This window comes from Myotis myotis, unplaced genomic scaffold, assembly GCF_014108235.1.
Source record: "Myotis myotis isolate mMyoMyo1 unplaced genomic scaffold, mMyoMyo1.p scaffold_m19_p_5, whole genome shotgun sequence".
Taxonomy (NCBI): Eukaryota; Metazoa; Chordata; class Mammalia; order Chiroptera; family Vespertilionidae; genus Myotis; species Myotis myotis.
The window spans coordinates 82,846,988-82,860,848 of NW_023416357.1; the positions used below are offsets into that span (position 1 = coordinate 82,846,988).

The 13,861-nt window shown below is 46.9% G+C and overlaps 1 protein-coding gene and 1 pseudogene across 1 annotated transcript; both read left to right on the top strand.

Moving 5' to 3' along the window:
* The first annotated feature begins 581 nt into the window (after positions 1 to 581).
* Positions 582 to 772, top strand: LOC118656337 (annotated as a pseudogene).
* Positions 773 to 4,514: 3,742 nt separating this feature from the next.
* Positions 4,515 to 12,887, top strand: FKBP6 (FKBP prolyl isomerase family member 6 (inactive)). Its single transcript, XM_036309996.1, has 8 exons — positions 4,515 to 4,571; positions 4,660 to 4,777; positions 5,605 to 5,694; positions 6,466 to 6,668; positions 7,884 to 8,003; positions 10,785 to 10,979; positions 11,101 to 11,210; positions 12,797 to 12,887. The coding sequence occupies exons 1-8, from the start codon at positions 4,515 to 4,517 to the stop codon at positions 12,885 to 12,887; spliced, it is 984 nt and encodes a 327-aa protein (XP_036165889.1).
* Positions 12,888 to 13,861: the final 974 nt, after the last annotated feature.

The following is a 13,861-nucleotide window of genomic DNA, read 5'->3' on the forward strand; positions in this document are numbered from 1 at the left end:
TGTGCTTCAACACAATCTTTCTGAATCTCTCTCTCTCTTTTAAAGATATTTTTATTTACTTATTTAGATTTTTTAATTGGGGTATATCTTCTAAAAAGGGCACAAATCTTAACCACACACTTAAAGTAAACTTAATATACACTCACTCTCCAGATCAAGATACAGAACATTTCCAGTACCTCCCACGTGCCGCCCCCTAGTCAGAATGTCTAACAAGAATAGCTGCTCACATGACTCATATCACTGCAGATTCACGTGGCCCAGTTTTGAATTTCAAATGAACAGAATCATATAGTATGTGCTCTTCTGTGCCTAACTTCTTTATTCAACATGCATTAAGAACTTTTTTATATGAAGTCTTTCAAAGGTTTAGAAGTTCAGTGACATTTTGTTATACAGTTAATAATATACTATGTGTGCTGGATATGTGATACGCAGGTCATAAGATACTATACATACCCCAGGGGTGTGGTGGGAATTACTGGTTGGAAAGGATAGGGTGGAGAGGCTTCCAGGAGTGTTAAGAAACAGGAGCGCTAGAGCTCCCGGCGGCAGGGTCTGGGGGAGCGGTGGCAGGCGCCATGTCTTGCCTTGAAGGTGGCAAGAAGAAGCCCCTGAAGCAGCTGAGGAAGCAGGCCAAGGAGATGGGTGAGGCGGGTAAGGCATTCAAGCAAAAGCAAAAAGAGGAGCAGAAGAAACTCGAGGAGCTAAAGCAAAGGCTCTGGGGAAGGGCCCCCTGGTCACAGGTGGAATAAACAAATCTGGCAAATAGTGAGCTGTGCCTGGGGCATTGGTGATCCTTAATTCCATTCCTGTTTTAACTTCTGGATTCCCTGTCATACCATCTGTTGCCAACTAGAGCTAGAATGAAGTTTTGTCTTGGAACCTATGGTATATTTAAGAATTAACTTTTATAAATAATAATAATAATCATACAGTGACTCATCTCTTTAGTTCTTTTCACTCAGTCATTTCAACTTAGCTGTGAGGTCAGAGTAAACCCAGCCCAGAACCCTGCCAAAGTGTGTTCTTTGGTCTTTGTTCTATCCCAAATTCTGTACCACCTGGAATTAAACCAACTCATTTGAAGAGAGAGCGAGAGAGAAAACTCTAGAACAGCAGCTCTATAAAGGTAGAAAGAGAGAGAGAGAGAAAGAAAGAGCTCTAGAACATCAGGCCACAACTCCCACAGACCTAAGCACCCACGTCTGCCACCAGGAGTGGTCTCCACCCCAGTGTCAAGCAAGACTAAGGTCTGGTATAGACAAATAGAAAGCTAATTTTATTTGTTAATTCAAGAAATATTTATTGAGAACCTGCTATGTATCAAGCATTGAGCTGGGTATCCTATAAATAAAGTGGTAATATGCAAATTGACCCTCACGCCCTCACAAGATGGCTGCCTATGACCAGGCCAGCAGGGGGGTTAGTGAGGGACGACCAAACGACTGAACAAGCAGGATGCGTGGGGTGACCAGGCTGGCAGAGGGGCTGTGAGGGGTGACCTGGCCTGCAAGGGAGGCAGCTGGGAGTGACTAGGCCAGCAAGGGGGGCAATTGGGGGAGACTAGGCCAGCAAGGGGGGCAGTTAGGGGCGACCAGGCCAGCAGAAGGGGGCAGTTAGGGGTGACCAGGCCAGCAGGGGGAGCAGTTAGGGGCAACCAGGCAGGCAGGTGAGCGATTAGGAGCCAGCAGTCCAGGATTGTGAGAGGGATGTCCGACTGCCAGTTTAGGGCCTAAACTGGCAGTCGGACATCCCCTGAGGGGTCCCAAATTGGAGAGGGTGCAGGCTGGGCTGAGGGGACCCCTCCCCCCCTGCACAAATTTTGTGCGTGCACTGGGCCTCTAGTTAGGTATATATTAAAGAACAAGGCAGACAAGGTTTCTATAATTTTGGGGTTTATGATGTATGGAGGTAGGAGTGGTATAAGATCATAAATAAACAAGTTAATATAATAGTTTTAAATGCTATGCAGGAAGTGAGCACTGTGGTGGAAAAGGAGGATGGGGTGACAGGTTGTATGAGGTGCACTTGAGCAAGGGGCAGGGCAATGTCTTTGAGGAGGGATGGTTGAGCTGAGTCCAGAAGGATACACAGCAGCTGGCCACCTGAAAGGATTCAGGCGGGTAACCAGGCACTGGGTCAGCAAGTGCAAAGGCCCCAAGGCTGGAAAGCACTGAGAGAGGATACCTGGGTAGCTGGAACATAGTAAGGGAGAGGAAATATCAGAAGATGAGGCCAGAGGGTTGGCAAGGAGGGCTGTGTAGACTAGGGCAAAGGTTTGGATTTCATTTCAAGGGCAGTGGGGGCTATTGAAGAAATTGGTTTTAAGGCAAGGGAATATCATCTCATTTATATTTTTAAAATATCATTCTGGCTGCTGTGTACATAATGGATCACAGTAGTGTGAGCACTTGGGTGGATGGCTGATGAAGCCGAATGACTGATACGGAGAAGAATTATGTAAACAAAAGACAAGGGGGATCCAGGGTCAGAAGCCTGAGGGCATCCAGGTGGAGGAATTGAGTAGCCCAACTGGTCCACAGGCAAATGTCTAGCCCCGGCTGCAGAGTTTCTGACTCAGGAGTACATGGATGGGCCCAAGAATTTGCATTTGTAACAAGCACCAATGCTACTTTTGAGAACCATTGGAAAAGGCAGTTGGATACAGGCACCTGGAACAGTGGCACTTGGGAGGCTCTAAGCTAGCCAGGTATATGCCACCTGTTTATAGCACATCCTATATAATAAAAGCCTAGTATGCAAATTGTCCCTTGACCGGGAGTTTGACTGGGAGTTCGACCGGGAGTTTGACCAGGGGCGGGGCCGGCTGGCGGTGGTGGCAGGCAGCTGGGGGAAGGGAGGCCCCGGCTGGCAGCCAGCAGCTGGCAGCCACTGGGAACCCTACCCATGCATGGATTTCGTGCACTGGGCCTTGAGTATTTAAACAAATGGTTGGGATCTCTTAGGGATTGAAAACAGAGAAGGGCAGGGAGCCAAGGACAGCCCTGAGGTTGCTAACCTTTAGAGGTCAGGACGTGGAGGATGACTGAGAGGGGACAGCCAGGAGGTGAGAGGACCATCAGGAGAGCGTGGTGATTGGAAACTGTGGGAGCTAGAATGCCTCCCCCTCCCCCACACACACCCAAAGATATCCAGGCCCAAATTCCTGGACCGCTGGGAATATGTTACCGTAAAAGGCAAAAGGGACTTTGAAGATGTCATCACGGTCATAAACCTGAATTATGCAGGTGGTCCGATTTAATCCCATAACCCCGTAACCGCAGACAACTTCCTCTGCTGGAGTCAGAGATGCTGCAGGAGAGGAAGCAAGAGGACCGCAAACCTAAGGACGCAGCACCCTATCGCGGACTCTGGGTGCTGGGGCCCCTATGGGAGGATGGAGAGAGGCCTCCAAGAGCTGAGGGCGCCTCCGGGCTGGCAGCCAGCAGGACGCGGGGCCTCAGGCTCAGGCTTCAGGGATCTCCGTTGGCCAACAACCTGCAGGAGCTCTGAGGTGGATTCTTCCCCAGAGCTTCCCTCCGCTGATGCCTGGATTTGAACCCAGCGATGTCAGGCCTCTCGCCCACGGAAATGAGAGGATACACAGGCGTTGCTTAAACAGCGAGGTTTGCGGCCACCTGTTATGACAATGATGGACAGCGGACATTGATGCCAGAAGAAAGTGTTTAAAGGTCAGAGAGGTCAGCTTCATCAAAGGCGGACAAGAGGTGCCTGATGGATTTCAGTCTTCCGTAACGGAGCAGGGAAAGGTGGGTTAACAGAAAATGGGGGTGAGGAGGTAGAGACGGAGAAGTTAAAAAGGCCTTTGCAGCCACTCTTTTGAGAAGTTTTTCTGGGAAGAGCAGCCGGAGGCCGACGTGGGACAAAAGGAGGCGTGTTCCTTTGATGGTAGGAGATTTTCCTGCAGGTAAGGAGGAGATGATCCCATATTCGAGGCAGGACCGAGGCAGGAGGGAGCGGGTAACTGAAGCGCAGGAGGAGACACGAGCGGAGGGCCCAGCTGGGACCCAGGTCTGTTCTCCCTTTGCCCCCGGAGAGCGCAAGCGCAGCACGGATTTTGTAGATTTGCTGATGGAAAAGTGAGGGGCATCCGCTTGTCTTCTCAGGAACTGGGCAGTTTGACTCTAAAGCCCTGTCCCGGCCTGAATTTCTCGGAAAAACAAACGAGAAAGAAGGAAGGTGGAAATTCTGGGGCCTTGTGCTCACCAGCGTGCTCCGGCCACGTGACCCCACTGCGGCCCCTCCCCCTCACGTGCTGTGCCACGTGCTGCACAACTGGTCACGTGCCCGGCCACGCCCTCCCTGGCCCGACAGCCGAGAGCCGTTGGCTGCAGTTGGTGTGAGGCCCTGAGCTCCTCAGCGCGGCCCCTGAAAGGAATGCCCGGGCCAGGGGCAGGCGGCAGGGCATAAAGGGCGGCTGGGCTGCAGCCTTCGGGAGTTCCCTGGAGTCGCGGGGCGCGGGGCAGGTGCCTCGGGAAGGTCACGTGGACATGGTGGGGGACACCCGGACTGCGGGCGCCATGCGAGCGGAGGGCGCCCCCGGCCAGGTGAGGGCCCCGCGCGGGCGAGTCAGGGTGGGGGCGACGGAGCCAGGGTCAGTGTGGGGGCTCTGAGGCTGTGTTTCCTCCCCGCAAGTCCCCTTACCAGAGGCTGAGCCAGTGGATGCTGGACATCTCCGGGGACCAGGGCGTGCTCAAGGACGTCATCCGCGAGGGCGCTGGCGAGCTGGTGGTGCCGGACGCCTCGGTGCTAGGTAGGCCCGCCCTCGCCCGCGGGCCGCCATCTGTCCTGGGCAGCCGGCGGGGGGACTGGCGGCTTCCGGGCACTTATCTTGCGGGGAGGGGAGGCACTTGGACTGGGTAGAACATGCTTTGTTAGAATTAGATTATTTTTAAAATATACCTTATTGATCTTTTACAAAGAGGAAGGGAGAGGGGTAGAGAGTTAGAAACATCGATCAGCTGCCTCCTGCACACCCCCCACTGGGGATGTGCCCGCAACCAAGGTACATGCCCTTGACCGGAATCGAACCCGGGACCCTTGAGTCCGCAGGCTGACGCTCTATCCACTGAGCCAAACCGGTCAGGGCTAGAATACGAATTTTCAAGAGGAAGCGAGGGAACCCGTGTCCCCTTGGCATGACGCCATTGTGAACAAGGGGCACTTCGAGGCCCCCCAGCCACGTTTCTGACCCTCGAAGCCCAAGGCAGGTATCCAGACGAAGCAAAGATGTGTTCCCATCAGGGTACGGGCCAGTTGAGGGGCATCTAATTCTGTTTTTTTAAAATATATTTTATTGATTTTTTACAAAGAGGAAGGGTAAAGGATAGAGAGCTAGAAACATCTGTCCTGCCTCCTGCACACCCCCCCCCCCCCACTGGGGATGTGCCCGCAACCAGGGTACATGCCCTTGACCGGAATCGAACCTGGGACCCTTGAGTCCGCAGGCCGACGCTCTACCCACTGAGCCAAACCAGTCAGGGCCTAATTCTGTTGTTTTTGTGTGATAATTAAAGAGACGTGATGTTACGGAGGTGAGGGCATTGGTCCATGTTTCTGTGTCTGTGCCCTCTGTCCTAGTGAAATATTCTGGATACCTGGAGCACATGGACAAGCCTTTTGATTCGAATTGCTTTAGGAAAACGCCCCGACTCATGAAGCTGGGAGTGGGTAAGTTCACAGTAGGAGCTGGAAAAGAAGGAGTGTTTCGGGGGGATTGATGAGGGACCGCGCTAGGCCTGGGAAACTGTCCCGGGCACAGGTTCTTTGGGTCGGTTTTTTGAGGCTGGGTTTTTGCTAAACCAGCTAGCTCTCGCCTACGTTTCCCCTTGAGACCTGGGTACAGGGAAATGTATTAGGGAAATGTCCTGCCTGGCAAGGTTATCTTTGCATCCTGACCTAACCATTAGGCATTGTGTTCTTGTTTGTTTAAACATCTGTTGAATGCTTACTACCCACAATGCACGCTGAAAAGAGAGGATGTACCCAGGTGATTAGAACGTGGGAGCCGGTGTGGTGGTGGAGCTTGACTCGTGTTCAGACAGCTAACCTGGTAGAATCGTTTAAGTTCCTGGGAGGGATACCCACTGCTGCAGGAGCCCTTAATGAAGGCATCGTTAGCTCCAGCTGGGAAGATCAGGGAGGGTGTCCTCGAAGAGGCAGCATTGGAAATGAGCCCTGAAGGTTGAATAAGATTTCAATCAGGCCAGACGCTGGGCATGGGGAGGAAGATGTTACAAGAAGAAAGGACTGTGTGAACCAAGATGTAGGGGCCAGAATGCTGCAGAGCCTAAAGAAGTTAGAGTTGGAAGGGAATAGGCTGAAAAGTGAATTGGGGCCACAGTGCAGAAAGAGATTTGGACGTAAGGAGGAAAAGAAATTGATAGCACTGGAACAGGGTACTGGGAGAACTTCAACCAAGTTCTTTGTCCCTTTTTCCAGATATTACCCTTTGGGGCATGGAGCTGGGCCTTCTGACCATGCGGAGGGGAGAGCTGGCCAGGTTTCTATTCAAACCGCCCTATGCCTACGGAACACTGGGCTGCCCGCCCTTGATCCCCCCCAACTCTACTGTCTTATTTGAGATTGAGCTAATTGACTTCCTGGATTCTGCTGAATCAGACAAGTTTTGTGCCCTGACCGCCGTAAGTTCTGGAGTCCAAATGTCAGCACTTCATAGAGAGAGGGTTGGGTTTGTGTTTTTGGTAATTATCATGCCATGCTGATGCTCCTCTGGCCCAGGTTCCACCCCTGAGGCTCCTGGGTGGTGGCGGCGGCAGTGTTCCCCCACTTCCTACTCTGCCTTAATGTTGGCCCTTAGGTGTGGGTCACGGTGCTAGGCCAAGGCCAAGCTGAGGGTTTGTTATGGACCAGCAGTTTGAGTTGATTTTTCAGTCAGTCACCTTTGCCTACTTCTCTCTGCAAGATAGTGGGCATTTGCTTCTCTACATTAAGGTTGGATTCCAGCAAGTGAAGCCTTGGTAGTTCATAAGTAGTGTGAGCATCTAATTTGTTGTCCAGGCCAGGACACTTGAGAGTGATACCAGGACATCAGGTGTAAATGGGATAATCCCAGGAAACGTGGGACATGTGGCTTCTGTTCTCATAATTTAAGTGTTGCCATTTCTTTGTTGCCTTTACTTAACCCTTCCTATAAAGCTAGGGCTTTAAATCTCCTTAGTAGTTAGAGGCACACTTTGTCATTCTATCTCACACTGACTGTATATGTGATCTTAGATGTCCACCCTAGATTTACATCTGTGTCCGATGTCTCCCCAGCTAAACTGTCAGCACCCCAAGTGAGGAATCTTACCCTTTTTCATCTTTACACATAACAGGTTCTTGCAGATGCCTGGGTCCCACTTCTAGTATACTGATTTAGAATCTCTGGGTCGGGGGGACAAGACATCTGCCTTTAAAAAGAGGTGCTATGGATGATTTTGATATGTACCCAAGGTAGCACATTGTGGCTATAAAGACCAGTGTGGCCATGGGCAGACCAAGACCTGTTAAATTTTGGTTGATAAGTAGTTCTGATTTCTGTGCTTGACAAGTTCCATCAGTTTCTAATTCCATGAAAACCGCTGCTTTAGGGAATATCTCTGGGAGGACTATAGAAGGTCTCCTTTTGGCTCTAGCTGTGAAGTGGAGGCGATGACAACACCGAACTGCTGTGGCTTCTATTGGAATTCACACAGATGACCTGGGCAGAGGCACCTAGCCCAATGCTTGGCACACATACGGCAATAAACAAAAGTCCATAATCTGAAGAAGAAAAATGGAACAGGTGTAATTATACTGACATTGTGGCATCGTAGCTTTCAGTTTTCTTATTGGGTGTCCTTATCTTTGGTCCTCAGGAGCAACAAGATCAATTTCCACTTCAGAAAGTCCTAAAAGTGGCAGTTACTGAACGGGAGTTTGGCAACTACCTTTTCCGCCAAAATCGTTTCTATGATGCCAAAGTCAGATATAAACGGGTAAGAATGCTTAAGAAATGTGTTTAGATCCTGAAATTTTTCTTGTTTAAAAGACATAGATGTTGTCTCTTTAAGAAAAATGTCAGTAAATCTCATTAACCTTCTCATACTAGATAGCTGGGAGAGGGGACAAGGTATTTGGGGGAAGCCTGGTGTTCTGTGTCTGCTACTAAATGCTGACTACATAGGTGTGTTCAGATTGTGAAAATTCATTGAGCTGTATTTATTTTTGTACTTACCTATGTGTGTGTATGCATTTCAGTAAAAAGTTAATTATCTATTTACTAGAGGCCCAGTGCACAAATTCATGCACGGGTGGGGTTCCTAGGCCTGGCCAGCGATTGGGGCCGATTGGGGCTGATCGGGGCCAGCCAGCTGGGGGGAGGGGATGGGGGGGATGAGGCACTGTGGGAGGGTGGCTGTGGGAGCACACTGACCACTAGGGGCAGGTCCTGCATTGAGTGTCTGCCCCCTGGTCGTCAGTGTGCGTCATAGCGACTGGTCGACTGGTCGATTGACTAGTCATAAGGGTCGCTTAGGCTTTTATATTTATAGACTAGAGGCCCGATGCATGAAATTCATGCAAGAGTAGGCCCTCGCTGCCCCAGCTGCCCCAGCCGCCTCGGCCCTCACAACCCCGGCTTCCTCTGGAAGGTCGTCTGGATGGTCGTTCTGCTGTTCAGCCATTCGGTCAATTTACATATGCTTTTATTATTATAGATTTATTTATTTATTGTTAATCCTCACTTGAGGATATTTTTCCTTTTTTTTTTTTTTTTTTAAAGAGAGAGTGGAAGGGAGAGGGAGAGACAGAGAAACATTGATGAGAGAGAGAGAGACATTAATTGGTTGCCTCCTGCATGCACCCCAACCAGGGCCAGGGAGCTTGCAACTGAGGTATGTGCCTTTGACCAAATTGAATCTGGGATCCTTCAGTCCACGGGCTGACACTTTAACCACTGAGAAAACCAGCTAGGGCAGTAAAATTTTTTTTTTAAATTCTCATCTTAGTACTGTATTAGGCCTTCTATCAACTGATTTTCCACCCCTCTGAGAAGTTTCCTATCTGACAGTGGAGATTCATTTAACTCTCTGAGGTGACTCCCTTCTTGCCAAGTTTTTTATTGTGATTTAGCTTCTTGTGTAGGTTATGCTGACAGGAATTCGCTGTGCTTTGTAACTCATTCAGTAAATATTATGAGCACTTTCTGTGTTCCAGACTCTGTGCCTGAAGTTCTCAAACAGGGCAGAGTTTAAAATCTAGGGGTATTCTGATTTTATATCTCATTTGCATATGAGCCTAAATCATTCAGGATTTGCACTCAGCTGCAAGCAACAGAATTCTGAGAAACTGTTCTTTAAGCAAAATAGATATTTACTTTTTCCTCACATAAAAAGGGTGGCAGTCCAATGCTGTAGAGCAGTTCGATGAAGCCACGAGGGATCCAGGCTCCTTCTGTCTTTCTGCTTAGCCACCCTTACATGTGTCCTGTTTTTCTCCCCAAGATGGTCATTCAGCTTGTAGCATCACATGAGTACCTGGGCAGAAAGAAGAGAGGGGAGAGGAGTCTGGTGTGTTTGTATATTACTTCCCTTTATATTTCATTGGCCATGTTAAATGGACAGCCCTTAGCTGTATAGAAAGCTGGGAAATGTACTTTTAAAATTAGTACATTGCTGCTTTGAATGAAATGGAAGTGGTTAGGAGAAGAGAAGGGGAATAGATATTGGTTACACAGCTAACAGTATCTGCCACATTTGGCTTATGTGAATATGCTTCAGAGAGAGAAAAGAGGAGAGCATGCATGTGCCTGTCTTTTGGAATGCTGACAAAATCTGGTTCTTAAACTTGGATAGTACAGATTTTGTCTCACAGTTGAATCATAGATACTATTCATAAAGTTTCTTGAGAGCCTGCTTACTTGAAAAAATTTTTTCTCTTGAAAACAGACCACTCCTTCTCTCTTATTTCCTGGGTCTGATTCCCTGAGGCAGTCACTTTTTAATTATATCTGCTGTTTTTATGATATTCTGAATTTATAAATGACATGCTTTAGTTGCTCTTTCAGACATTTTTTTATTTCTCATTACAGAAGGTAAGGCTTTAGTTCTCACTTCTACTTTCCCAGTATTGTCATAATTTTAATTTTTTAAAATTGATTTTATAGAGGGAGAGAGAGAGACATCAATCCATGAACATGAGATGTCTTTCCATTTATTTGTCATGTTTAATTTCTTCCAACAATGTTTTGTAGTTTTCACTGTACAAGTCTTCCACTTTAAATTTATTGCTACTTATTTTATTCTTTCCGTGATACTATAAATAGAGGTGTGTTTTTTTTGGTTAATCCTCACCTGAGGATATTTTTCCATTGATTTTTAGAGAGAGTGGAAGGGAGTAGGAGAGACAGAGAGAAATACTGATGTGAGAGGGACACATTTATTGATTGTCTCCCACACTCACCCCAACCAGGGCCAGAGATCGAGCCTGCAACCGAGATATGTGCCCTTGACTGAAATCAAAGCCGGGACCCTTCCGTCCGAAGGCAGACACTCTGTTCACTGAGCCAAACCAGCTAGGGCTGGAGTTATTTTCTTAATTTCATTTTTGGATTGTTTATTGTTAGAGTATAGAAGTATAGCTAACTCATATATTGACCTTGTATCCTGAAACTTTGCTGAACTAAATTTTTAGCTCAAAAGGATTTTTTTGTGGATTCTTAGGTTTTTCTGTATATAATATTGTCACTCCTCTTGACCACCTGTCTTTCCTCTCCACAGGCCTTGTTACTTCTCTGTCGGCGATCAGCACCCCCTGAAGAGCAGCACCTGGTGGAAGCCGCCAAGCTTCTTGTTCTCCTTAACCTCTCCTTTACATACCTGAAGCTGGAGCATCCCACCAGGGCCCTGCACTATGGAGAGCAGGCTCTGATTATTGACCAAAAGAATGCCAAAGCCCTCTTCCGTTGTGGGCAGGTGAGTTGGAGGACAAGGACTTGAAAACAAATGCCTAAACAAAGGTGGCAGTGGTGTTCAACTTGGGCAATGCAAAAAATGCTCTTTCCTAATTATGCTTTTAAATTCTGTCATTTGACAGGCCTGTCTCCTCATGACTGAGTATCAGAAGGCCCGAAATTTTCTAGTCCGAGCCCAGAAAGAACAGCCCTTCAATCATGACATCAATAATGAGCTGAAGAAACTGGCCAGGTGAGACCTGTGTTTGCACTTCTGCTAACAGAGAAAGAGAGGCATGATGATGCCCTACGGTTCTGATCTCTCCACCTGGGGATGTTGTCCAGCACGTGTTATGAGGCAGCGCCCCCTAGAGCTAGTTGTTTGAAGTGTTCAATACTCTAAACCAGCAGCTCCTAGTGGGGAAGTGGGACCAACTCCCAACTACATCTGTCTGGATCATTTTCCATCTCCCTGTTTCACTCCTCCCCCTGCACATAAGCACCCCTAAAAAGGAGGGCTAATGTGATTTTTTAAAGGGACTTGTTCTTCAGATACTCCCTTATTTGACACCAACTGTTCTCAACTGACTGCAGAATGGTGCCTTATAGACCCTGGTTTAATCTGAAATTGATCTTTCAGGTCTGATTCATACCCATAGAGTGTTTTGTTATCCAAGTAATATATACACACACACCAGTCCTTCAGTAATGTAACTATTTATTTATTTGTTTGTTTATTTTAATCCTCACCTGAGGGTATGTTTTTTATTGATTTTTAGAGAGAAGGGGAGTGGGGGAGAGAGAGCGAAACATTGTTGTGAGAGAGAAATATCAATCAGTTGGTTGCCTCCTGTACAAGCCCTGAATGGGGATCGAACCAGCAATCTTTTGGTGTACGGGATGATGCTCCAAGCAACTGAGCCACCCAGCCAGGACCAGTAATGTAACATTTTATGATTATAGAAATTTCATGTTCATTGTAGAAAATTTTGACAATATCAACATAAATTTGATATTCCACTACCCCATAATATATACATCATTTGTTTTTAAATATATTTTTATTGATTCCAGAGAGGAAGGGAGAGGGAGAGAGAGATAGCAACATCAACGATGAGAAAGAATCATTTATCAGTTGCCTCCTGCATGCCCCCTACTGAGGATCGAGCCTGAAACCCAGGCATGTGCCCTGACTGGGAATCGAACTGTGACCTCCTGGTTCATAGGTCAATGCTCAACCACTAAACCACACTGGCCAGGCTACATCCACCGCTTTTTAAGATGTTTTTGTTGTTGTTGTTCAGTATTGGTGAATTTCTCTACTCCTGTTAACATTAAACATTTAATCCAAATTGCTTAGTTAAAGCTTTCTTGCAATTAAAAAAAGCTGATGTATGTGTACCTCTTTATATATAGATCCAATTGTATTTGGGGCCTTTTAGAACTTTCCAACAATTTCCTTTCTGCTAGTTATAAGTGTCCTGTCAGGATAAATGTAGAAATTTTGGAATCTAACCATTCTTTAGCAAAAAAAAATCTCAAGATAAGTTAGTGGTTATTGAGTGCGAGGTGTCACCTGGCAGCTTCACTGACAGTGGCTCCTAGCCTTCAAGGCTGCCATCTTTTCAGAAATGGGCTTTTTGTCCAAGGGCTTCCTTAACAGCTCTTGGGAGCCTCCACTGTCTCACCTACCTCTCCAGTATTGCTTCCACCCCCTCCCGATTCAGTTTAAAGCCCACTGAATTTTCAGTGCTTCTGGAGCTGAGTGGAGAATTCCAGCCACCAGATGTCACCTCCTACAAAGACAGACCTCTAACTACTGTGTATTTCACTTTACAGCCACTACAGGGACTACACAGATAAAGAGAAAGAAATGTGCCATCGAATGTTTGCTCCTTGTGATAATGGCTCTACAGTAGGAGAAAAGTAAAGGTAATAAAAGGACTAAAGCATAAATGGATTTTGTCCAGCAAATATAAAAATGTGGTTCTCATCAACCCACCAGTGGCTGTCTACAGCTGAGGATGAATGGGAGTAGCAAAATTCCTATTGAAGGTAGTGACACAAGTCTAGTGCAGAATGCACACACTGTGGGTCTTCTCATAGAGAAGATCATAGAAAAGTTTGGAAAGTCCATCCAGAGCTTGTGGATAAGTTTATAGGTTTGTGAAGCCTTAGGCTTTAAAATGAAAACAATTTTTTCATATTTTATGTTAATCTCTCCCTCACAGAAGCTTGGAACATGAAAATGTAATAGTCATTAATGTGATGGTTTATCTGAGCTTTGAAATGAACAGTAATACTTCTCTTATCTGGTTTTTCCTGAAGGCCTCCAACTTCACTTTACATCTAATACATCATTAAAAAAGACTACATTCAAATGTCAAGGGGTAAGAATGAGCAGTGGCTCTGAAGCTTTGCTTTCTATTAAAATTAGAGATTTGAAGATTTTAGAACCAACAGGGAGCAGAAGTTCACATTTCTACCACAGCATTTACCTTGTGATTTAGCAGGCACAGGGTTAAGGTTTCCCATGAGTACATGAGATAAACCTCTCGTCTGGTTTACTATTACTTAAGAAAATTAATGGAAACAAAATCACCTGCCTTAAACACCTGCTTAGCTGGGTAGATAACTCTGCTCTCGAGAGAGAGAAGTTAAACAAGGGACAACAAGAAAACAGCTGCCCAACGGGCTCTTGGTGATAAATCTCTCCTTTGTTGCTACCTACATCCCTCTACAAAAGAGGCTTGAGAGAAGAAGGCAGTGAAAAGGCCTATTCATCCCAGACTTTTTCACAGGTGATCTACAAACTGCTGCTATCTGCCCTGTCAGAAACAACCTATCAGTATCAGAAGTAAATGTTGCCTTCCTCACTGCCCCTGACCCTGTGACCCTGGCCTT

Excerpts from the sequence above, each read along its gene's own strand:
- FKBP6 (XM_036309996.1), top strand. The coding sequence starts at position 4,515 with ATGGTGGGGGACACCCGGACTGCGGGCGCCATGCGAGCGGAGGGCGCC. Across the intron at positions 4,572-4,659 it reads CGGAGGGCGCCCCCGGCCAG|TCCCCTTACCAGAGGCTGAG; the intron begins GTGAGGGCCCCG and ends CCTCCCCGCAAG. Across the intron at positions 6,669-7,883 it reads AGTTTTGTGCCCTGACCGCC|GAGCAACAAGATCAATTTCC; the intron begins GTAAGTTCTGGA and ends TTTGGTCCTCAG.